This window comes from Lontra canadensis, unplaced genomic scaffold, assembly GCF_010015895.1.
Source record: "Lontra canadensis isolate GAN:19392208 unplaced genomic scaffold, GSC_riverotter_1.0 scaffold77, whole genome shotgun sequence".
NCBI lineage: Eukaryota > Metazoa > Chordata > Mammalia > Carnivora > Mustelidae > Lontra > Lontra canadensis.
The window spans coordinates 1,037,940-1,064,552 of NW_022631071.1; the positions used below are offsets into that span (position 1 = coordinate 1,037,940).

Sequence of the window (26,613 nt, forward strand, 5' to 3'; positions counted from 1 at the left end):
TCCGTCTTAGGACTGTGAGATCATGACCTGAGCTGAACTCAAGAGTCCAAGGCTCAACCAACTTAGCCACCCAGGCTCTGCCCACACCCTCTTTCAAACCTTGTGCCTTAATTGGACCTTTGGGTTTGAGCCTTCCCAGGGTTGTATATAGCAGATAAGCCTTATATCTCATCAGGTCCCCCTTTGTAGGCAGTCTGGATATAGTTTCCTTCATCTTGCTTCAGTTGGCACTTGAGTCTGCTTTCCATCTCCTAAGACTTTATTTTGCTCTTTTCTACTCTATCATTATCTTTGTTCTTCCTTTCATGTATTAATTCAACAAGTACTATGGAGTACCTACAAGTGCTTAGGGTATAATAATGAAGAAAATATCCCTTCCCTTGTAGAACTTACATTTTAGTCAGAAAGATAGACTTTTAAAAAACATAATAAAATAAGTTATATGGTATGTTTGAAGTTGATAAGTGTGGCTGTGGTCTGAAACTATGTGTGACCCCAAATATCATATGTTGAAATCCTAACACCCAAGGTGATAGTATTAGGAGGTGGGGCCTTTGGGAGGTGATTAGGTCATGAGGGCAGAGCCCTTATGATTAGGATTAGTGCCCTTATGAAAGAGACCCCAGAGAGCTAGCTTGTCCTTTCCTCCATGGGAGGTTATGTGAAAAGAGAGTCATTAGTGAGGAAACAGGTTTATTTTTATTTTTATTTTTTTACTTTAAAAATTTTTTTAAAGATTTTTAAAGATTTTATTTATTTATTTTATTTATTTATTTATTTATTTATTTGACACAGAGAGAGCCAGAACGAGCAGGGGGAGTGGCAGGGAGAGGGAGAAGCAGGCTCCCGCAGAGCAGGAAGCCCGATGTGAGGCTTGATCTCAGGACCTGAGCCGAAGGCAGATGCTTAAACAACTGAGCCACTGAGGCACCCCTATTTTCTATTTTTTATTTTTAATTCCATTAATTAACATATAGTGTAATATTAGTTTCAGAGGTAGAGTTCAGTGATTCTTCAGTCTTACATAGCACCCAGTGCTCATTATATCATGTGCCCTCCTTAATGTCCATCACCTAGTTACCCTATCCCCCCACCTGTCTCCCCTCTCTTCCAGCAACTGTAAGTTTGTTTCCTATGATTTAGAGTCTTTTATGGTTTGTCTCCTTCCCTGATTTCATCTTTTGTTTCTCCCTTCCCCTATATGCTCCTCTGTTTTGTTTCTTAATTTCCACACATGAATGAGATCATATGGTAATTTTCTTTCTCTGATTGACTTATTTCACTTAGCATTATACCCTCTAGTTCCATCCACATTGTTGCAAATGGCAAGATTTCTTTCTTTTTGATGACTGAGTACTATTCCATTACACACACACACACACACACACACACACACGCATGCACGCGCACATGCACGCACGCACGTACACCCCATATCTTCTTTATGCATTCATCTGTTGATGGACATCTGGGCTCTTTCTATAGTTTAGGTGTTGTGGACATTGCTGCTATAAACATTGGGGTGCAGGTGCCCCTTTGGATCACTACATTTGTATCTTTAGTGTAAATACCTAGTGGTACAATTACTGGATCATAGGGTAGCTCTGTTTTCAACTTTTTGAGGAACCTCCATACTGTTTTCCAGAGTGGCTACACCAGCTTGCATTCCCATCAGCAGTGCAGGAAGGTTCCCCTTTCTCCACATCCTCACCAGCATCTGGTGTTTCCTGACTTGTTAATTGTAGCCATTCTGACTGGTGTGAGGTGGTATCTCATTGTGGCTTTGATTTGTATTTTCTTTGCAGAAATGTCTGTTCATGTCTTCTGCCCATTTCTTGATTGGATTATTTGTTCTTTGGGTGTTGAGTTTGATAAGTTCTTTATAGATTTTGGATACTCACTCTTTATCTGATAAGTCATTTGGAAATATCTCCCATTGTTGTCTTTTGGTTTTGTTGAATGTTTCCTTTGCTGGGCAAAAACTTTTTATCTTGATGAAGTCCCAGTAGTTCATTTTTGCCTTTATTTCCCTTGCCGTTGGAGATGTGTCTAGCAGGAAGTTGCTGTGACCGAGGTCAAAGAGATTGTTGTTGCCTGCATTCTCCTGTAGGATTTTGATAGATTCTTCTCTCACATTTAGGTCTTTCATCCGTTTTGACTCTATTTTTGTGTATGGTGTAAGGAAATGGTCCAGTTTCGTTCTTCTGCATATGGCTGCCTAATTTTCCCCAACTCCATTTTTTTGAAGAGACTGTCTTTTTTCCATTGGACATTCTTTCTTGCTTTGTTGAAGGTTAGTTGACCATAGAGTTGTGAGTCCATTTCTGAGTTCTCTGCTCTGTTCCATTGACTTATGTGTCTGTTGTTGTGCCTGTACAGTACTGTCTTGATGATTACAGGTTTGTAATACAGCTTGAAGTCCAGAGTTGTGATGCCACCAGCTTTGGTTTTCTTTTTCAACATTTCTTTGTCTATGGGGTCTTTTATGGTTCCAAACAAATTTTAGGATTATTTGTTCTAGCTCTGTGAAAAAAGTTGATGATATTTTGATACGGATTGTATTGAATGTGTAGATTGCTCTATGTAGCATAGACATTTAAATAATATTTGTTCTTCCAGTCCATGAGCATGGAATATTTTTCCATTTCTTTGTGTCTTCCTCAATTTCTTTCATAAGTGTTCTATAGTTTTCTGAGTACAGATCCTTTGCCTCTTTGGTTAGGTTTATTTCTAGGTATCTTGTGGTTTTGAGTAGAATTATAAATAGGATCAATTCCTTGATTTCTCTTTATTCTGTCTCATTTTTAGTGTATAGAAATGCAACTGATTTCTTTGCATTGATTTTATATCCTGCCACGTTCCTGAATTGCTATATGACTTCCAGCAATTTTGGGGTGGAGTCTTTTGGGTTTTCCACATAGAATATCATGTCATCTGCCAAGAGTGAGAGTTTGACAACTTCTTTCCTGGTTTGGATGCTTTTAATTTCTTTTGTTGTCTGAAGCTAGGACTTCTAGTACTATGTTGGGTCACAGTGGTGAGAGTGGACATCCCTGTCGTGTTCCTGACCTTAGAGGAATAGCTCTCGGTTTTTCCCCATTGAGAATTATATTTGCTGTGGGCTTTTTGTTTATGGCTTTTATGATATTGAGGTTTGTTCCCTCTATCCCTACATGCTGGAGAGTTTTAATCAAGAAAAGATGCTGTATTTTGTCAAATGCTTTTTCTGCATCTTTTCAGAGGATCATATGGTTCTTGTCCTTTCTTTTATTAATGTGATGTATCACATTTATTTGCTGTTGTTGAACCACTCTTGCATCCTGGGAATAAATCCCACTTGGTCCTGATGAATAATCCTTTTAATGTACTGTTGGATCCTGTTGGCTAGTATCTTGGTGATAATTTTTGCATCCATGTTCATCAGGGATATTGGTCTGCAATTCTTCTTTTTGGTGGGGTCTTTGGTTTTAGGATCAAGGTAATGCTGGCCTCATAGAATTTGGAAGTTTTTCTTCCCTTTCTAGTTTTTGAAACAGCTTCAGAAGAATATGTATTAATTCTTCTTTAAATGTTTGGTAGAATTCCCCTGGGAAGCCATCGGGCTCTGGACTCTGATTTGTTGGGAGTTTTTTGATTGCTGCTTCAGTTTCCTTGCTGGTTATAGGCCTTTTCAGGTTTTCTATTTCTTCCTGTCCTAGTTTTATAGTCTATATGTTTCTAGGAATGAATCCATTTCTTCCAGATTGCCCAATTTGTAGGCGTATAGTTCTTCATAATATGTTCTTATAATTGTATTTCCTTGGTGTTGGTCATGATCTCTCCTCTTTAATTCATGATTTTATTAATCTGGGTCCTTTCTCTCTTCTTTTGGTAAGTTTGGCTGTGGATTTATTGATCTTATCAGTTCTTTCAAAGAACTAGCTTCTACTTTTGCTGATCTGTGCTATTGTTCTTTTGGTTTCTATTTCATTGATTTCTGCTCTGATCTTTAGAAGTTCTCTTCTCCTGCTGGGTTTAGACTTTATTTGCTGTTCTTTTTCTAGCTCCTTTAGGTGTAAGGTTAGGTTGTGTACTTGAGACCTTTCTTGTTTCTTGAGAAAGTCATGTATTGCTATATACTTCCCTCTTAGGACCGCCTTTGCTGCATCCCAAGGGCTTCGAACAGCTGTGTTTTCATTTTCATTTGTTTCCATGCATTTAAAAAAATTCTTCTTTAATTTCCTGGTTGACCCATTCATTCTTTAGTAGGATGCTCTTTAACCTCCATGTATTTGAGTTCTTTCCAAATTTCTTCTTGTGATTGAGTTCAAGTTTCAAACCATTGTGGTCTGAAAATATACAGGGAATATGAGGAAACAGATTCTTGTAAGACATTGCATCTGCCAGTGTCTTGATCTTGGACTTCCCAGCCTCCAGAACTGTGAGACATAAATTTCTCTTGTTTATAAACCACCCAGTTTGCATTATTTTTGTTATAGGGGCCCAGCCAGATTAAGACAAGTGCCATGAGAAAAGTACAGCAGTATCAGGAGGGTAAGAAATGCTAGGGTTAGGGGAAGCATAGCTAGTAATTTTGTTGTTGTTCTAGAACTTAAAAATACTAAGTAAGCTTATTTAGAGAAGAGGTAGAGCATTAAATCTTGATTCTATTCAGTGTTTATCCTTTGAGATGATAAAAATATGGAATGTTTCATGAATTTGTATGTCATTCTTGCACAGGGGCCATGCTAATCTCAATATCATTCCAATCCTAGTATATGTACTCCTGAAGCAAGCATGGGTTATAATTTTAGATGGGGTCAAGGATAGGGTTCATGAAAAAGACAGTATTTGAATAAAGCAGTGGCTCTCAACCGGGGAGGGGCAGTTTTGCCTTGCATAGGACATTTGGCATTTTCTAGAGACATTTTTGGTTTTTATCACTTGGGGATGATTGGGCATTGCTACTGACATCTAGTGGGTAGAGGCCAGAGATGCTGTTAAACGTCCTCTAGCACATGGGACAGCTCCTCACAACAAAGAATCAGACAGCCCAAAATGTCAGTAGTGCTGAGGATGGGAAACCTTGCATTTAAAACTTAGAGGCTGAAAGGGTGTGGGCTATGTAGAGGTCTGAGGGAGGAGCTTCTGGGAAAAGAAAACCCATACTAAGGTGGGAACATGACAGGCTTTTTAGAGGAACTGAAAGTAGGCCCAGAAGTGTTGGACATGGGGTGAGATGGTAAATGAAGGCAAGGTTATGTAGTGCCCCAGGGTGGTCATTGTAAGGACTTTGACTTTTATTCCGAGCCATGGGTGGTTTTGTTGGTGTGGGGGGTTATGTCATGATATGATTTAGGTTTTACAGAATCACTGTGGCTGTGGTGTTGTGTATGGATTATTGGAGGAAAGGATCGAAACAAGGAGAGACCAGATGGGAGGCTGTTGCAGTATTCCAAGTGAGAGATGATGTAGAGCAGTGATAGTAGTGGTGGGACGGATGGATGTTGAATTGTATAACAAGGACATCATTGGTGACCTTAACATGAACCATTTTGGTGGAGTGGTGGGGACCCGATTCTAGTGGGTGAACAGAAGGAGAGGAGTGGGAAGCAGTGAATATATATGGTTCTTTTGAGTTTTTCTGCAAAGACGAACAGCAAAATATAACAGTGACTGGTAGAAAGTGGGGTCAGGAAGTTCCCTTTCTTTGTTAAAGGTGGAAGAGTAAGAGCATGCTTATATATTTATGGAGATGTTCTAGTAGTGAGGCAGGAAAATGATGGTGCAGGAGAAAGAGAAGGGAGAATTGGTAAGTAATAAGCTTAAATAAGCTTGTGTCTTTTTTATTCCTTTATTTCATTTTAGTAGGATTTCTTTAGGAGAGAGCGAGTGAGCACACTTGCATGCAGGGGCAGGGAGGGGCTGAGGGAGAGGGAGAGAGAGACTCTTAAGCGGGCTTCCTGCCCAATATGGAGCCCAATGTGGGGCTCGAAATCATGACCTGGGATGATGACGTGAGCCACAGTCAAAAGTCAGACGCTTAACTGACTGGGCCACCCAGGCAACCCCATTTTAGTAGGATTTCTATGAGGATTATTCTGTTATTTTAACCAGAAATCCCTTTCATTCTTTTTTCTTAGGGATTGCCATACAGGAATTGGAGTTTCAGTCTCCATTTTATAAATGAAGAAACCAAGGTCTCAGTTCATACAGTGGCGGAGTTGTATTTCCTATCTATTTACCATTATCTTTTAGGTCAGACTCAGTTTTTCAATTTCCCATCCTTCCAGGACCCCAGTGACCTTTGAATCTTGCTTCTAGAAAACATTGCTTTCTAACCAGCCAGTAACAAACAGATGAACTGGTCTTTTTTCAAATCACCAACCTCAAAATTTGAAAAATATGTTCAGTGTAGTTAAGCATGTCCTCTATTGCATGTATGTGACAGCATAGCAAAAGTGATTAAGTGCAGCCTTAATTGATTTTACCCTCTCAGGCAGCATTATTTTTTGGTATAACTCCTCCTTCCATGCATCATTTGGGGTATATTTGAAAATACAGTAGAACTAGAACACATGTGTCTTGTGGTGATAGCAACTGGCTTGTGTTTGAAAAGTTTAGCTTTAAGGATTTTTGCTATCCCGACCACTAAATCAGGATTGCCTCTGACTTGTACTCAAAAGGAGGAAATGAAGCATCCAAATAAGCCGTGGTGTAGTTGGTACCTGGTTATCTGACGGAATATAGAAATGATGGGTTTCTATCAGGGAGTTATAAGTAAGAGTGGAATCATGGCAACCTAGTGCTATATTAGGAATTGCTTCCAGGAGGAATTCACAGAAATAGAAGATTATTGTTATTCATACTCTATATAGAATAAATTGAGACTCTCCATAGAAATACCTTTCCTGTTCATTCAGTCATACTTTCCTTGAATAACAATTATTGAGCACCTACTGTGTGCCAGACTAAGGCTACAGCTCTAAGCCTTCATGGAACTTAGTGTTTGGAATACAATGGGTAATATTCCTCTGTAAGGTCGCAGGGCAGGGATCATGTTTCTTACACCACTGCATTAGTTTGGTAGAGCTGTCATAACGAAATACCACAGACTTGGCAGCTTAAACAATAGAAATTTATTTCCTCAAATTCTGGAAGCTGGAAGTCTAAGATTAGTGTGTCAGCAGGTTTGGATCCTTCTGGGCTTCTTCCCTTGCCCTGCACATGGCCACTTTCTCACTATGTCTCTACACACAGTCTTTTTACCTCTGTTTACACCTGCATCCCTGATGGCTTTTTATGTCCAAATTTCCTCTTCCTATAAGGACAACAGTCAGATTAGATTAGGGTCCATCCGAACTACCTCTGTTTTTTTTAAGCAGGGGGAGTGGGAGAGGGAGAAGCAGGCTTCCCACTGAGCAGGGAGCCCGATGCGGGGCTCGATCCCAGGACCCGAGATCATGACCCGAGCCGAAGGCAGACGCTCAATGACTGAGCCACCCAGGCACCCCCTAACTACCTCTTTTTAACTGAATCACCTCTTTAAAGGCCCTATTTCTAAACATAATCACATTCTGAGGTGTTGGAGATTAGGACTTCCAACATATCAATTTTAGGGGGACACAATTCAGCCTCTCTCTATCCTTTGGACCCCCCAAATTCATGCTCTCCTTACATGCAAAAGACATTCACCCCTTCCTAACAGCTCCCAATTTTTTAAGCTCTACACCCAACATAGGGCTTGAACTCATGACCCCAAGATTAAGAGTCACATGCTAGCCCCAGATTTTTTATTTTTTTAATTTTTTAAATTAACATATAATGTATTATTTGCCCCAGGGCTACAGGTCTGTGAATCATCAGTCTTACACATTTCGCAGCACTCACTATAGCAATACCTTCCCCAATGTCCATAACCCAGCCACCGTATCCCTACCCCCAACCCCCTAGCAACTCTCAGTTTGTTTTGTGAGATTAAGAGTATCTTATGGTTTGTCTCTCGATCCCATTTTGTTTCATTTTTTCTTTCCCTACCCCCCACAACCCTCCCTCAAATTCCTCATATCAGAGAGATCATATGATAATTGTCTTTCTCTGATTGACTTATTTCGCTCACCATAATACCCTCTAGTTCCATCCACATCGTTGCAAATGGCAAGATTTCATTTCTTTTGATCAACCCCAGCCTTTTTTTTAAGATTCTATTTATTTATTTGACAGACATAGATCACAAGTAGGCAGAGAGGCAGGCAGAGAGGGGAGGGGAAGAAGCAGGCTCCCTGCTGACCAGAGAGCCCGATGATGCGGAGCTCGATCCCAGGACCCTGGAATCATGACCTGAGCCAAAGGCAGAGTCTTTAACCCACTGAGCCATCCAGGCACCCCCAGCCCCAGATTTTTAACCCATTACAACATCAACTCTCAATCCCAAGGCTTATCTGAATATCATCTAAATCAAATGTGGATGAGACTCAAGGTATAATTCATCCTAAGGCAAAAACCTTCAAGGGCACCTGGGTGGCTCATTCGGTTAAGTGTCTGCCTTCGGCTCAGGTCATGATCTCAGGGTCCTGGGATTGAGCCCCTTGTTGGGCTGCCTGCTCAGTGGGGAGCCTGCTTCTTCTCTATCTGCCCCGCCCACTGTTCATGCTCTCTCTTTTGCTCTCTCTCTCTGAAATAAATAAAATCTTTAAAAAAACTTTTCAGCTGTGAACATGTTAAACCATACAAGTTATCGGCTTCTAAAATACAAAGGTAGGACAGACAAGAGGGTGGTCATTCCCATTCCAAAAGGGAGAAATTGGAAAGATGAGAGATATTATAGGTTCTAAGCAAGTTTGAAACCTAGCAGTGCAAATTCCATTAGATTTTAAGGCTCAATTAGATTTTTTGGCTTGATGCTCTGTCCTTTGGTCTACTGGTGCGTTGGTGTGGCAGGCTGATGCTTCAGGCCCTGGACATTGGCAGTCTGGCCCACTGAAAGTGAGGATACAGCCTTGCTGTCCTGGGGCCTGTCCCCTCTGGGCCTATAGTGGCAGCATCAGCCCTGCTGATCTCTGAATTGCCTTGGGGGTCATTCTCTTTTCTTGAGTGATAACACCTGCTGGCAGTCAGATAGGTCTATTGTCCTGTCTAGTGGAATCCCAGAAGTCTGATAGCCTTCCTTCATTATATCTTATGCCTGTCCTCATTATACCTTATGTCTGTCCGCTTTAGTCTAAGCTAGCAGTTTCTGTTGATCAGACTTCTCTGTATTCCTGGGTTCTGCTGAGATGGCTGATTGGATCCGTGAGTCACACCTGTAATCTCTTTATCAAAAGATTGTCCAGCCTTAAAAAAAAAAAAGATTGTCCAGCCTTAACCTCGGTTTTGTCTGCTGAACAGGCTTCATATTATATGGATAAGCTGAGATTTTTCCAAATCTTCAAGTTCTGGTTCATTTTTGCTTAATAATTTCTTCTTCTTCTTCTTCTCCTTCTTCTTCTTCTTCTTCTTCTTCTTCTTCTTCTTCTTTTTTTTTGAGAAGCAGGCTCCCTGCTGGACAAGGAGCCTGATGCAGGACTCGATCCCAGGACCCTGGGATCATGACCTGAGCCGAAGACAGCAGCTTAACCAACTGAGCCAACCAGGCGTCACTTAATAATTCCTTCTTCAATTTATTTTTCTCCTCTCTATACATTTTACTATGAGCAGCAAGCAGAAACCGGGCCACACCTTCAACACTGCTTAGAAATCTCCTTAGCTAAATATCCATGTTCAGCACTTAGAATTATTACCTTCCACCCAACACTAGGACACCATTCGTCCAAGTTCTTTTTTACTTTATAACAATCAACTTTGGTCAAGTTTCCAATAGCATGCTCGTCATTTCTTCCTGAGATCTCACCAGATCACCTCTAATATCCATATTCCTACCCATAGTCTCTTTAAGACAATTTAGGCTTTTTCCAGCATGCACCTCAAAATGCTTCCAGCCTTTACCCATTCCCAGTTTCAAAGCCACTTCCATAGTTTTAGGTATTTTTTACAATAGCATGCCACTTCTTGGTACCAAATTGTGTATCAATCTGCCAGGTACATAACAAAGGATCACAGACTGTGTGGCTTAACCAACAGAAATGTATTTTCTCACAGTTCTGAAGGCTAGAAGTCCTAGATAGAAGTTTCTTCTGAGGCCTGCCTCCTGGCTTGTAGGTGGCCAACTTCTGTGATTTCACATGATCTTTCATCTCTTTGGGCATCCCTGGTGTCTCTGTGTATGTCCCAATTTTCTCTGTCTTAAAAGGACACCGGTCAGTTGTATTAGGGCCTCATTTTAATTTAATCACCTCTTTAAAGACCTTATCTTCAACTATGGTCATGTTCTGAGATACGGTGGGTAAGGCTTCAACGTATACATGGGGCTGGTTGCAATTTAGCCTATAACAATCACTCAGCAGGAATAATCATCTGTGAAACTTGTTAGATTTGTCTGCGTAACAATGCTGTTTTCTTCCTAGTATTATGAAGTATTCCTTCGACAGTCCCCATTGGAACCCTGCCTTCTGTTTCATGAAGGTGGGTACTGGCGTGAGCTCATAGTGCGCACCAATAGCCAAGGGCACACGATGGCCATCGTCACTTTCCATCCCCAGGAATTAAGACAGGTGAGACTCACAGAATGGTAAGGGGCGACTTATTTACACTATCCTACAGTTGGTTTTGGAAGTTTCAGGTCAGACAGCAGAAACTGCACATCCACAGACTATATGTGTGGGTTGGGAAGAGGAGTCGTGGGTGAGGAGGAGCAGATAGCGAGGATACTCTTTAACCGCACTGCTGGCATAATGAAACCACAGACTGAGGTGAGGTTACCAAGTTAATTATCAGGTAAGGACTCCCAAGTATTTTCATAAGAACTTTGCCCGTGGAAGTTGGTAGGTATTCTACTGACTCTAAAAGCCAATTAAAGAGAGGAGAATATAGTCAGAATTTCATAACTCAAATAATACTTTACATTTGTAATTCACTTAGGGCTTTCAAACATTCCCATGTTAAAGTATTCCTATACTTAATTTGATCATCTCAACCCATTTGTAAAGTAGGCAAGAGAAGGAAAAGTATTGTCATCCTCATTTAGATGAGCAAATGGAGGCATAGAAGGCATAGAAATGGGGCACCTGGTGGCTCAGTCCATTAAGCATCTGCCTTTGGCTTAGGTCATGATCCCAGGGTCCTGGGATCAAGCCCCATGTGGGGCTCCCTACTTAGCAGTGAGCCTGCTTCTCCTTCTGTTTCTGCAGCTTCCTCTGCTTGTGCTTTCTCTCTGTGTGTCTGTCAAATAAATAAATAAGATCTTAAAAAAAAATGAAGTACCCAATGTTGAAGAGCCAGTAAATAGCCAAGCTGGGGCATAATCCCATGTCATTGATTTCTGACCTTTTTTTTTTTTGTAATTAAAAAAATTGAGTATAGTTGACACCATTCCTGACCTTTTATTTTTATGCATATTTTCATACATGTGCAAATATGCATATTTGTTTAAACAGATACAACTGTTAATATCAAAGTAGATTCTAAGGCAGCAGGTATTACTAGAGATAAAAAAAGAAGACTAGAAGGTTCAATTTAAAAGGAAAATAAAACAATTTAAAATTACATACATCTAATAGCTGAGAGAACTACAGGAAAATATACAATGTTAATTTAATGGGAGATTCAATAAGTACTGGTGAGATAACAATAAAATATATTAGTAAGTTTAATTTACATATGTCAAAAAACCATTCATTCATTCATTCATTTAATTCCAGTGTAGTTAACATACAGTGTTATATTAGGCTCGGGTGTACAATATAGTGATTCGACAATTCCATACATATCACGTGCTCATCACAACAACTGTACTCCTTAATCCCCATCACCTATTTCACCTGCCCCCTTACCCACCTCCCCTGTGGTAACCATCAGATTGTTCTCTATAGTTAAGAGTTTTCTTGGTTTGTCTCTCTCTCTCTCTCTCTCTCTCTTTTTTCCCTTTGCTCATTTGTTTTGTTTCTTAAATGCCATATATGAGTGAAATCATACGGTATTTGTCTTTCTCCGACAGATTTATTTCACTTAGCATTTATACTGTCTAGCTCCATCTGTGTTGTTGCAAATGGCAAGATTTCATTCTTTTTGATGGCTGAATAGTATTCCATTACACACACACACACACACACACACACACACACACCACCTCTTCTTCATCCATTCATCCATTGACGGACACTTGGGCTGCTTCTATAATTGGGCTATTGTAAATAATACTGCTATAAACATCAGGGTGCATGTATCCCTTTGAATTAGCATTCTTGAATTAAAAAATGGGCAGAAGACATGAATGGATATATCTCTAAAGAAGACATACAGATGGCTAGCAGACACATGAAAAAATGCTCAATATCACTCATCAATGCAAGTGAAAACCACTATGAGATAATCACCTCATACCTGTCAGAATGGCTAAAACTAGCATGGAGGACATGGGGAGTTAGGAGAAGGGAGTTGGGGGAAATTGGAAGGGGAGGTGAACAATGAGACACTATGGACTCTGAAAAACAATCTGAAGGGTTTGAAGAGGTGGGGTGGTGGGAGGTTGGGGGAACCAGGTGGTGGGTATTAGAGAGGGCACGGATTGCATGGAGCACTGGGTGTGGTACAAAAAACAATACTGTTATGTTGAAAATAAATTTAAAAATGATAAAAATAAATAAATAAAACTAAAAATACAAGTGTTGACAAGGATGTGGAGAAAAGGGTACTGCAATGTTGATAAGAATACAAACTGGTATGACCCCCAGTGTGGAAAACAGTATGGACAGTGTGGAGGTTCCTCAAAAAGTTAAAAATAGAACTACCCTATGATCCAGTAATCACACTACTGGGTATTTATCCCCAAAATACAATTCATGGCCTTTTAACTCTAGAACTCCGACATAGTTTATTGTGGTATATCCTGTGTCAAGCTAATGTTTAGGCTCTCTGCAGTGATGTAAAAATTTCAGAATGTTCGGAATCCAAAGAAAGAATTTAGTTACCATGATCATTCCCTTCCATGCCCTCTTTCTTTTCTTTGAGGTGGTGTTTGGGTGGGTGGTTGAGATATTCGAAGTAGAGAGGTATAAAGGAAATTGAAAAGTTATTGCTTCTTTATAATGAGGCAAAAGCTTAGTTTAGCTCCTTGTTTACAATAGGGATGACTCTCACACTTTCTTTAGAAAACTATTAAGGAGGCTCAAACTAGAGAAAGCACTATGTCTACGGTATAGGATTTGTCAAAAGCTGATAAGCAAAGCAGTGTCTCTGCCAAGATGGGAAAATAGCGTATTCTTTTTTTTTTTTTTTTTTGGTCATACAGAACCTTGCTTTATGTTAAGTGTTATAATAAGACTTGAGAAATGTGCCTTCTTGTCTGACTACTGCAGAGCTGATTACTGTAGAGCTTGGAGAGAAAATTTGTCTGAGATGAGTTTTGCTTGACTCCTCTGATTTTGTGATCTGAGCAGGAGGAGCTCGGGGTTCAGAAGGAGGCTGTAAAGAAGTTTTTCACCACTGGGCCAGGAGCTGTCTGTGACTTGACATCACTTTACTTCCAGGAAAGGTAAACCTGGGGTAGCCAGACAGCAAGCAGGATGGCTTGCCATATTCTGAGTTGTGGCTTACTGAGGGGAGGGCTTCTGACCGTGGAGGAACTGGATTAACTGATCCCAGCTCTTGTACACCAGTCAGGTCCCAGAAGCCAGGCTGGATTTAGATGAGAGGGCATCTGCATATACTTCTATCCTCTGAGAGGGAACTCCTCTAGACCTCTCAGGGCCATGCCATGGAGGCTGTGTCTTTGGGCTGAGATGCTGCCCACCCCCCAAACCACTAGAGAGGGAACGGCCTGCTATTCCAAAATGCTTTTTTTAAAATTCTTTTCCAGGGGAGCCTGGGTGGCTCGGTTGGTTAAGCGACTGTCTTCGGCTCAGGTCGTAGTCCCCGGGTACTGGGATCGAGCCCCGCATCGGGATCCCTGCTCAGCGGGACATCTGCTTCTCCCTCTCCCTTTGCCCCCTGCTTGTGCTCTCTCTCTCAAATGAATAAGTAACATCTTTAAAAAGGATTCTTTTCCAGCACTGTGACACGTTGCAGCCATCAGCAGTCCCCCTATCAGCTCCTGTCTGGGGAACCCTACCTCTTTGAAGATCTCCTGGGCTTGAAGATCCGCATCTCTCCAGATGCCTTTTTCCAGATTAACACTGCTGGTGCAGAGGTGCTGTATCGGACAGTGGGGGAGCTGAGCAGAGTGAACTCTAACACCATTCTCCTTGATATCTGCTGTGGAACCGGCAAGTGACGGCTCAGGGCAGAATCTACATGCTGCTTAGCTTCCATCCACCCAGCAGCCAGGGCCCAGGTGGGGAGGCGATGGTGATGGTGCAGACACACCATCTTTGGTTTAAAATCCTCAAATAGGGACATCTGGGGGGCTCAGTCAGTGAAGCATCTGCCTTTGGCTCAGGTCATGATCTCATGGTCCTGGGATCAAGTCCTGCATTGGGCTCTTTGCTTGGTGGGAAGCCTGCTTCTCCCTCTCCCTCTGTCTGCTGCTCCCCCTACTTGTGTGCTCTCTCTCTATCTCTATCTCACAAATAAGTAAAAGAAACAAATCCTAAAATACCATCCTCTTATCCTTTTATTTCCTCAGGTGTGATTGGTCTATCTCTGGCTCAGTATGCCTCCCAGATCCTTGGGATTGAGTTGGTGGAGCAGGCAGTAGAGGATGCCAGGTGGACTGCAGCCTTCAATGGTACATTGCTCACATTCTGGAGACAAAATGAAGAGCTGCAGTTGTTTCTGTGCTTGTAAAGGATTGTGTGGGCAAGGGCATTGACTGTATCCATGACCTGTGCAGAGGGAGGGAGGGTGTCCTGGAGTGATTGGAGTTGGGTCCTAATGGTTTTCTAAAAGAGGTTCCAATAGCTAATCTCCACCCCCCTTTTTTCCTTCTGTCCAGAAGAAAAGCCTGAGGCAATGAACAGGCCTACATGATAGGAGGAGAACTTGGCAAAACTTTGGGTAACATAGAAGAGCCTTCATGACATTAGACTCATGAGGCATTATAACATAATGCAGTAGATTTCTAACAACTATTAGCAACAGAACCTTTTCTTTGAACAAAATCATATGCCAAACTCTGATGTAGAAAATAGGTCTCCTTGTTCCCTCTACCCTACCTCCAGACAACCCTTGAGGCTCTGAAAATCTCTAATGTAGCAGAAAGAGCACTTGAGTAAAAGTCAAGGTTTTCTTCTTGGTATAGGTACTTATGTGCTACATGTCGCTAAGCTTTAAAATAACATGTTCTAGTATCTCAAGCTGAAAGGCCTACTGAGATATTGGAAAAGAAAGTGTGTTAGCAACAATGAGGCAGGTCCAAAGCGGTTTTTTTTTTCCTCGTTATTCAAAGGTGTGCCAGACCCAAAGGGAAGATGGCAGAGCCCTGGCTCCTGTACATTTCTGTAAAGCTGAAATACCCCCCCTCCACCGCACCCCTTCCCTCACTGTTGGGCTTGAGTTTTGAATTCTGTCATGTGGCCCTCTCTTCTATAGGCATCACCAACTGTGAATTCCACACTGGTCGAGCAGAGAAGATTTTACCACAGCTACTAAAATCAAAGGAAGATGGGCAGGTCATTGTTGCTGTGGTGAACCCAGCTCGGGCGGGACTGCGTAAGAATGGGTAGCTTTCCCATTAACACAGCTAGTTGGGTGTTCTCATGGTGTCCACCATCTTTAGTCCCTTACTCCCATACAGTGCTAAAGGGGCTCCCAAGTGGGCTGGCTCTGAACCTACTTCTCTATTCCTAACCAATCCTAGGTGCTAGCCAGGTGGTAGTTTCTGATAACCCAGACCATGATAGTTTAATTACATTAATAGCGGGGTACCTGGGTGATTCCATTTATTAAGCGTCTATCTTTGGCTCGGGTCATGATCCCAGGGTCCTGGGATGGAGCCCCATGTGGAGCTCCCTGTTCAGCGGGGAGCCTGCTTCTCCTTCTGCCCCTCCCCGCCCCCACTTGTGCTCACTCTGTCGTTCTCTCTGTCTCAAATAAACAAAATCTTCAAAACAAAACAAAAATAGTTATAGTAATAGCAATGTGTTTCTTCCTTCAGACTATCAGGTGGTTCGAGCCATTCGAAACTGCAGGGCTATCCACACACTGATTTTTGTTTCCTGCAAGCCCCATGGTGAAGCCACAAGGAACATCATTGAGTGAGTCTTGACTTCTTTTTTAACTATATTTTTAAAATTTTTTTAGAGATTTTATTTATGGAGAGAGAGCATGAGAAGGGGGGACAGATGGAGAGAGAGGAGAGGGAGAGGCAGACTCTCCACTGAGCATGGAGCCTGATGCAGGACTTGATCCCAGGACCCTGGGATCATGACCTAAGCCGAAGGCAGCTGCTTAACCTACTGAGCCACCAGGCGCCCTGACTGACTTCTTTTTTTTTTTTTTAAAGATATTTTTATTTATTTGACACAGAGAGAGAGAGAGAGAGAGACAGCAAGAGAGGGAATACAAATAGGGGAGGGAGAAGCAGGCTTCCCGCTGAGTAGGGACCCCCCCCATGCAGGGCTTGATCCCAGGACCCTGGGCTCATGACCTGAGCCTCAGACAGATGCTTAATGACTGAGCCACTCAGGTGCCCCCGATTGACTTCTTTTTTAAATTATTTTTTCCTGATTATCAAAATAATCTGTACTTACTGTACAGATTAAGAAAACAGAGCAATATAAAGAGACAGAAGGAAGTCATTATACTACATCAACAGTTAGTTGTGCAGCCAGGTCCTGAGTAAGGAAAATAAAGCCACTTACTTTGGGTGGAAAATTTAGTGAGAGGGTGCACAAAATCTCGGTAATTAAGATATATTTATAATGCATCACTTTCAAAAGTCAAAATTAGTCCCAAGAAATCCATGATGAAAAACACATTAAGATCTTTTAAAAAAAGCAAGATCAACTCCTGTGCTTGCTAAACCCTGTCTCAGTCACCTTACTCTAATCCTGGTCCTGGTTCCAATAAAACTTTATTTTAAAAAGCAGGGAGTCAGTCTGCAGGTTATTTCCAATTTTATTTTCCAAAATGTTGCATTAAAATATATTATTTTTTTGATTATTGAATTTTTTGACACCCTCTTAAATTTTGCACCCAAGGTGAATGCCTCTTGCTTCACTCCAGTTCTGACCCTGGTCAATTCTTTTGAATTTTGAAAAGTTTTTTCCCTTCTGTCTCTCTCTTCCTCCCTCCCTCCCTCCCTCTCCCTTTTACATAAGCAATACAATTTGCAATATTTGAGCAACATAGGTGGATATGAAGTAGGGGTGATACACCTGGATAAAATAAGTGAGAATTAAAAGTAAATGAATTGAGCTGTTGAGGTAGTTAAGTTTGCTGAGCTGTCAAGTCAGTGATCTAGAAAAAAGTAATAAACCTAAAGGAAACTGAAGGGAAAAATTAATGTTAGATAAAATCCAGAAATGAATGAATGAAGTACCCCACAAAAAAACCTGGTAGACTTGACAAATAAGCAAGAAGATGTTATTAAAAGATGAAAAATAAATTAGAAGAATATAGAAGATTAGAAGAAGAAAATTAAAAAATATATAAATCTAATCAAGAATATAAAGGAATAAAACATAAAAATAGAAAGCCTTAAATGAGAAAAAGCAGAACTACAGCTATGAGGAAATTTTTAAAAATAATGAGAAAGTACTTTGTACATCTTGCTTACAATACATTTGAAAACCTAGGTGAGCAATTTTCTGGGAAAATGAAAATGGATAGTATTAATTGCAAAGGATGTAAGTAAACCTACACAGATTGGTAACCATGGAAAAGAATTGAGAAAGTTGTCAAAGAGCTTTTACCCAAAATAAAAGCATGAGGCCCATGTATTTTCACAGTCTCATTTCCTTGTCTATTCTTACGTGTTTACCTCTTCCAGTTGTCCTTTACTTTAATTTTTGTTATACTATTTAAAAATGTTTTTGAGTATATGATAAAGGTGGCACCTCACACCAATGGGAAAAAGATGGACTGTTCAATAAATGGTGATGGACAACTGGGTAGTGAGGGTGAAAAAAAGTTGGATCTGTATTTCACACCTGTTACACCAGGAAAAAGCAGTCAGAAATTGAAATGTAAGAAGGAGAACCATAAATGTACCCTAGGAAATCATAGAATTTCTTTATAATCCTGGAGTGCAGTAGCCCTTTCTAACTATGAACATTCAAAAGCCATATAGTGAAAGGTAGTTAAGTTTGCTGACAAAAAAATAATTTCTCCCTTTTTACACCATACACAGAAATGAATTCAAAATGGATCATAGAACTAAATGTAAGAGTTGAAACAGGGATAATCTTTGTGACCTTGGGTTAGGCAAAGCTCTCTCAGATATGATATCAAAAACCCAAGCAACAACAGTAACAGCAAAAAATACATGTATCAGATGTGTGCGTGTATAATTGGACATCATCAAAGTTAAAAAAAAGCTTTTGTGCTACAAAATGATACTATCAAGAAAGTGATAAGACAACTCATAGAATGAGAGGAAACATTTGCAAATCATTTATCTAGTAAGGGACAGGTATCCAAAAGCCAGACACAAAGGGCCACATCTTACATGATTCCATTTATAGGAAATGTCCAGACTAGGCAGATATCAAGAGAGAGAAAGTAGATTTGTGGTTGCCTAGGGCTGAGAGTTGGAGGGTTGCAGAGAAATGGGGAGGGAGGGCTAAAGAGTGCGTGATGCCTTCTTGGGTTAATGAAAATATTCCAAAATTGATTGTTCTGGTAGATGGACAACTCTGTGAGGGTACTAGAAACCACTGAACAGTATAAATGAGTGAGCTGCATGGTCTGTGAATCTCAAACTGTTAAAAAAAATCAAGAACTTGCATGACAAAAAGCACCAAAATCAAAGATGGGAGGCAGTATACAAATTGGAAAAATAGTTGTAGTTTATATCATAAAGAATTTTTTTCCTTAATTTATAACAAACTCCTAGAGATTGATTTTAAAAAATGACATATCTGGTAAAGGGTTAGTATCCAAAATGTACAAAGAACTTAACTGGGATGCATGGGTGGCTCGGTCAGTTGGGCGGCTGCCTTTGGCTCAGGTCATGCTCCCAGGGTCCTGGGATCAAGTCCCACATTGGGCTCCTGGGTCAGTGGGGAGTCTGCTTCTCCCTCTGCCTGCTGCTCCTCCTGCTTGTGCTTTCTCTCTCTCTCTGACAAATGGATAAATAAAATCTTTTTTAAAAAAAGAGCTTACCAAACTCCCAAAAAACAAATAACCCAGTTAAGAAATGGGCAGAAGACATGAATAGACATTTTTCCAAAGAAGACATGCAGATGGCCAACAGACACATGAAAAGATGCTCAACATCACTCATCATCAGGGAAATGCAAATCAAAACTGCACTGAGATAATACCTCATTCCTGTCAGAATGGCTAAAATTAACAACACAGGAAACAGCAGGTGTTGGCAAGGATGCAGGGAAAGGGAACCCTCTTACACCGTTGGTGGGAATGCGAACTGATGTAGCCACTCTGAAAAATAGTATGGAGGTTCCTCAAAAAGTTAAAAATAGAGCTATTCTGTGATCCAGCAATTGCTCTACTAGGTTTTTACCCAAAGGGTACAAAAGTAGTGATTTGAAGGGACACACGCACCCTGATGTTTATAGCAGCATTATCAACAATAGCCAGATTTTGGAAAGAGCCCAAATGTCCATTGACCAATGAATGGATAAAGAAGATGTGGTGTGTATATATATATGTGTGTATGTGTGTGTATATATACACATGTACACACACACACACACGCGCACGAGAATATTACTCAGCCATCCAAAAGAATGAAATCTTGCCATTTTCAATGACATGGGTGGAGCTAGAGTGTATTATGCTAACCAAAATTAGTCGGTTAGAAAAAGACAAATACCATATGATTTCACTCATATGTGGAATTTAAGAAATAAAACAGATGAACATGGGGGGAAAAAGAGAGGCAAACCATAAAAGAGACTCTTAATTGTGGAAGAACAAACTGAGGGTTGCTGGAGGGGAGGTGGGCAGGGAGATGGGTTAAATGGGTGATGGGGATTAAGGAGGGCACTTGTGATGAACACTGAGTGTTGAATGTAAATGCTGTATTACTAAATTCTCTTGAAACTAATATTATACTATATGTTAACAAACGAATTTAAATAAAAGCTTGAAATAAAAAGAAAACACAAGAAAAATGAACAGAAGAAATAATATAAATTTATGAACTATGAAAGGATGCTCAGTCTCTTTCATTATAATGGAGATGCAAATTAAATGTACCCCGAGATACCACTTTTTACATTTCAGATTGGCAGAAAGAAGTTCAAAAGTTTGATAATACACTGTTGGCAATACTAAGAGGAAACATGAATCCTAAAAAATTACTAGTCAAAATGTAAATTGGTAGCATCTTTATGGAGGAAAATTTAGCAATATAGATTATAAATGTGTATATATACCCCTTAAACCAGAAATTCCATTCCTGAGGCTTTTTCTTTTTTTTATTAACATATAATATATCATTTGCTTCAGGGGTACAGGTCTGTGAATCATCAGGCTTACACATTTCACAGCACTCACTATAGCACATACCCTCTCCAATGACCATAACCCAGCCACCCTATCCCTACCCCATCACCCCACAGCAGGCCTCAGTTTGTTTCGTGAGATTAAGAGTCTCTTACAGTTTGTCCCCCTGAGGCTTGTTCTTTCAAAGGTACTGACACACACCTAAAATGACATAGATAAAAAGTTATTTATTGCAATATTAAAACAGCAAGCAATGAAATATACTAAAAGTCCATCAGTGGGGAACTGGTTAAAATCAACACTCTATCCATACAGTGCAATACTGTGCTGCTATAAAAAGGAATGCAGATGTTCTGTGTACAGATCTAGAGAGATCTCTAAGGTGTGTTATTTTTAAACAGATTGAGACATAATTCACATATAAAATTCATCTATTTAAAGTACACAATTCTGTGGGTTTTAGTATGTTCTTGGACTTGTGTGGCCATCACCACTATTTCCAGAACATTTTCCTCACTTCAGAAAGAAACCCTGCACCTCTCACCTGTTACTCCCCATTTTTCCCCAAGCCCCAGGCTTTAGGCAACCACTAATCTACTTTATGTCTTTATGGATTTATGGATTGTTCTGCACACTTCATACAAATGAAGTCATACAAAATGTGGCTCTCTGCACCTGGCTTCTTTCACTTATAATGTTTGCGAGGTTCATCCATGTGGTAGGATATATCAGTTGTTTCATTATTTCATGCTGAATAATATTTCATTTTGTGGATATATCACATTTTCTTTTTTTTAAGATTTTGTTTTATTTATTCAAGAGAGAAAGCGAGAGGCAGAGCACTAGCAGAGGGGGTGTGGGCACAGGGACAGGGAGAAGCAGACTCCCCACTGAGCAGGGAGCCCAATTCGGGGCTTGATCCCATGACCCTGAGGTCATGACCCAAGCTGAAGGCAGATGTTTAACCAACCCAGGGAGCCACCCATGCGCCCAAATGTATCACATTTTATATATTCACGTGTTAATTGATGGACATTTGGGTTGTTTCCGCCTTTTACCTCTTGCAAATAAGGCTGCTACGAACATTCATATGCAATTTTTTCTGTGGATGTTTGCTTTCATTTCTCTTGGGTGCATACCTAGGAGTGGAATTGCTAGGTCATGTTGTAACTCTATGTTAACCTTTTGAGGAACTGCCAGACTCTTTTCCAAAGAGCTGTCCCACTTTACATTTCCACCAGCAGCCTATTAGGCTTCCAGTTTGTCCACATCCTCCCCAACTCTTGTCAGTGTCTGTCTTTGATATTCATTCTAATGGATAAAAAGTGGTATGTCCTTTTGGTTTTGGTTTCCATTTCTCCAGTGGCTAATGATGTTGAGCATTTTTTCATGTGCTTGTCATCCATTTGTAAATCTCCTTTGGAGAAATGTCTATTCAGATTCTTCCCATTTTTTAACTGGATTGTCTCTTTATTATTGAGTTTTAAGATTCCTTAATATATTCTAGATACTACTCCCTTATCGGATACGTGATTTGCCAAAATTGTCTCCCATTCTGTGGGTTCTCTGTTCACTTTCTCGATGATGTCCTTTGAAACATAAGAGTACTAGTTTCCTTTTTTTAAAGATTTTATTTATTTATTTGAGAGAGATTGCACAGAGGGAGAGTGAGAGGAAGACGCAGACTCACTGAGCAGAGTGCCTGATGTGGGGCTTGATCCCAGGACCATGACCTGAGCTGAAGGCAGATTCTTAACCAACTGATCCACCCAGGCACCCCAAGAATACTAATTCTCTGTATGTCCAGATTGTTTTTTTTTATAGCTTGTGATTTTGGTTCTAAGGTCTGTTACTAAGTGGAAATAGTAAGGTGTGCAGAATTGTTTATATAATCATAAACTATCTTTGTAAAAAAGTACAAAAGACTAGGAGAATATGGATTTATATTTGTATAGGCATAGAGAAACTGGTAATTTATATAAGAAACTGATAATAGTAGCTATCCATGGTGGGAGAGAACTGTGGAGATGGGTGTCCTAGCTGGGAAGGAGACTTCACTGAATACCTTTTTATATTATTTCATTTTTGAATATAATGAAAATATTTATTATGCAAGACAATAAATTTAAAAATGTAATGATTTAGAGTAAAGCTAGCATTCTGCTAACATAGTGAGTAAAATAATAAACATAGCCTCAAAAACGTAAGAAAAATTTATCTTGAAAAGACAGTATGTGGGGCGCCTGGGTGGCTTAGTCATTGGGCGTCTGCCTTCAGCTCAGGTCATGGTCCCAGGATCCTGGGATCGAGCCCCTCATTGGGCTTCCTGCTCAGTGGGAAGCCTGCTTCTCCCTCTCACCCTCCCCCTGCTTGTGTTCCCTCTCTTGCTGTCTCTCTCTCTCTCTGTCAAATAAATAAATAAAATATTTGTTTAAAAAAAGACAGTACCTGCATATGGTAGAAAAATTCAAACAATACAAGAATATGCAGTGAGTAATGACTCTCTTTCTTACTCCTGACCCCTAATCCTTCAGATGTCACTACTCTTAGGTTTCTTGTGTAGCCTGTCGGAGAGATTATGTGACTATACAAGTTTGTGTGTGTGTATGTGTGTCTGTACACATATGTGTATGTATACATACATCCTTCTCTTTTTTTAACAAATAGAAACAGACTAAAACACTATACTGCACTATGCTTTTCTTTTTTTATTATTATTTTATTTTATTTATTTTGACTTATTATCGATCCCAGGACCCTGGGATCATGACCTGAGCAGAAGGCAGATGCTTAACTGACTGAGCCACTCAGGCACCCCTGCACCATGCTTTTCACTTTTTTTCACTAACATTAGATTGTTGAGATTGTTCTACAATGATGTAGAATCTACATCAATACTTACAGGTCTACTTAATTTTTTAAATAGGCTATGTAATTTTAACTTACCTGAATATGTCATTTTAACTAGTCCTTTGCTTATGAATTTTGAGATTGTTTCTATTCTGTTGTTACCACAACGTTACAGTGAATATCCTTGTGTACATAATGTGCAGTATGTAGGTATTATAAGTGATGAGTAAGTGTATGTGATAGTATATATAGTTGATAAATTCCTGTTCTGGAGTTGCTAAGTTAAAGGATATTTACATTAAACATTTTCAGCTGTTTTCTAAGAAAGCTCTAGAATCAACTTATCAAAAATATCCTTTTGGGATTGTGATTAGAAGTACATTGAACTTATTAATTTAGGGAGAATTGAAATCTTTACAGTATTTTTTCTGTCCAAGTATATGGTATGTCTCTTCAATTACTCTAGTCTTTTTTTAAGGTTTTATTTATTTATTTGACAGAGATCACAAGTAAGCAGAGAAGCAGGCAGAGAGAGGGGAGGAAGCAGGCTCCCTGCTGAGCAGAGAGCCCGATGCAGGGCTCGATCCCAGGACTCTGGGATCATGACCGGAGCTAAAGGCAGAGGCTTTAACCCACTGAGCCACCCAGGCACCCTGAATTACTCTAGTCTTACATAATTCTCTAAAGCTATATCTGTATCTATATATCTCTATTTAGATAGATAAAGCTTTTTCTAATTTTTTCCAATATAGGTCTTTTCTTCTTAAGGTTAATATAAGATATTGTAAAGTTTTTATTGCTATTATGAATGGGATCTTTTTCATTACTTTTTCTAAGTGGTTATTGCCAACCTTGTGTCCAGCTTCCTCATTCTTTTATTCATTTTATTTGTTTTCTAGTTGATCGTCTTGCTTGGTAGCTGGCCATGTGACCCCCATCTCAAAACCAGTTCTGTCTCTCTCCTTCCAATACATTTTTTTCTTTCTTATTACATTGGATAAGAAAATGTTGCATTTTAGGGACACCTGGGTGGCTCAGATGGTTAAGGGTTGGCCTTTGGCTCAGGTCATCATCTCAGGGTCCTGGGATCAAGCTCCACATCGGGCTCTCTCTCAAATAAATAAGGAAAACCTTTAAAAATATTTTTTTAAGAACATGTTCCATTATAGAAGGAATAGTGAATATCTTGCCTTGTTCTGATTTCAGTGGGACAGTGCTATTTAAACTGTTGAGAGTCAGCCAGGGAAACAAGAACTCTTCTGTTTTGTTGGTTTGAGAATAAATTGGTACAACCTTTTTTTAGAACAGTTTAGTGGTATATATGTTAGGGCCTTACAAACATATAGGCCCTTCAACTCAGCAGTTCTACTAAACAATTAAAAATGTATGCAAAGATGTAACTATTAAGGATACTCATGGAGGGACTTTTTGAAATAGCAAAGTGTTAGAAACAGTTTAAATTTCCAGTAGCAAGGGATTAGGCAGATAAACTATGATTAACACATTTAATGGAATACCATATAGCCAATAAATGTGAGGTAATCTGACATATAGTGGAAAGATGGATGTGATCTATGATGAACTGAAGAAACTAGTTGTAAAGCAGTATGTACAATATGTACAGTGTGACTTCATTTTAAGAAACCAATTTAAATATACATATTTAGAAAGATGCATCCTGAGAAGTCAGCAGTGGTTCTTGGTGAGTTTATAGGTGAATTTTTGTGCTTATTTTTACTTGACTGCCTTTGAGATAAGTGAAAAGAGTAATCTGCTTTGAAACATTTCAATAGAATAACTTAATCCAGTAATATTTGTTAATTAATTACCTTTCATATACAAATTATACAGAAGCATATATGACTTAGCTTGCTCCATTCACTACTGAACTCTCTATCACAAACTGGGAACACAGAGATGAATAATACGCAGTTATTGCCTTGTTTCCACCCTTGAAAAGGTTATATTCCACTGAAGAAGAAGGTTTAAAAAAAAAACCCAGGTTAGTTACACTAAATATGATAAATGCTGTTATTGAGAGAAACATAGGGGACTGTCAGAATACAGGGAAGGGCTTAATTTTTTTTAAAGATTTTATTCATTTATTTGATGGGGGTGGCGGGGAGAGAGCACACAAGCAGGGAGAGAAGCAGGCAGCCTGATGTGGGGCTCGATCCCAGGACCCTGGGATTATGATCTGAGCCGAAGATAGACACCTAACCGACTGAGCCCCCAGGTGCCCCGGAAGGGCTTAATTTTTAAGAAATTGTGTTCCTGGGGCGCCTGGGTGGCTCAGTGGGTTAAGCCGCTGCCTTCGGCTCAGGTCATGATCTCAGGGTCCTGGGATCGAGTCCCGCATCGGGCTCTCTGCTCAGCAAGGAGACTGCTTCCCTCTCACTCTCTCTGCCTGCCTCTCTGCCTACTTGTGATCTCTCTCTGTCAAATAAAAAAATAAAAATAATAATAATAAAAAAAAAAGATATTGTGTTCCTATAGGTTCTCCTTGGTATCGAGGAACTGATATTATGCTCTGTTTCTCTAGGCTGTGCTGTCCTCTAGACTCGGCTAAGAAGCTCCTTGGTGAGCCTTTTGTCCTGAGAAAAGCTGTGCCTGTGGATCTGTTTCCCCACACCCTACACTGTGAGCTGGTGCTCCTCTTCACTCGATAAGCAGCCTCCTGCGGGACTGTAGGCTGTTAAGGCTGAAGTTTCAGTTCCTTCCAGGTTTGGCATCTTGCTACATTGTAGAACCTCAGAGCATTATTGGAGAAACCAGCCTTTGGATCTATCTCAGGACCCGAGATGATGACCCGAGGCAAAGGCAGAGAGGCCTAACCATTGAGCCACCCAGGTGCCCCAAAATCTAGCTTTAAAAAAAAAAAAAGCAGAGTAAGCTATAATGTGATTGCGGGGTGACTGCATGATCTCAGAGCTTCATTCCTTTGGGTTTTCTAGGCTTTGAAGTTCTAGAATACCCTTTAAAAATGATAGGAACAATAGCACCAATCAGCTCTCACCTATGGAAGGAGAATTGGTTATAGTAGAGACACTGGGAAAGAAGATCTTCAAAGAAGAGACTGAATACCTATAATTGTGCTATGTAGTGTGAACGCAGAAAGCT

General features: G+C 40.1%; 1 protein-coding gene and 1 pseudogene across 6 annotated transcripts in view; one reads left to right on the plus strand and one right to left on the minus strand.

Annotated features, from left to right (window-relative positions):
• The window catches only part of TRMT2B (tRNA methyltransferase 2 homolog B), a 44,680-nt gene extending 18,366 nt beyond the window's left edge, over positions 1-26,314 (plus strand). For 2 of the 6 annotated variants that reach the window (XM_032881764.1, XM_032881765.1), the window contains 7 exons: positions 10,482-10,628; positions 13,512-13,606; positions 14,122-14,336; positions 14,696-14,797; positions 15,601-15,720; positions 16,166-16,265; positions 26,036-26,314. In XM_032881764.1, the coding sequence (XP_032737655.1) occupies positions 10,482-10,628; positions 13,512-13,606; positions 14,122-14,336; positions 14,696-14,797; positions 15,601-15,720; positions 16,166-16,265; positions 26,036-26,162 (906 nt within the window). In that variant the 3' untranslated portion in view covers positions 26,163-26,314. Of the gene's footprint in view, positions 1-10,481; positions 10,629-13,511; positions 13,607-14,121; positions 14,337-14,695; positions 14,853-15,600; positions 15,731-16,165; positions 16,266-26,035 lie in introns of those variants that run through there. The other 4 variants (XM_032881766.1, XM_032881768.1, XR_004385481.1 and 1 more) reach the window with 4 other exon arrangements.
• On the minus strand, positions 4,675-4,774 carry LOC116881809 (annotated as a pseudogene).
• Positions 26,315-26,613: the final 299 nt, after the last annotated feature.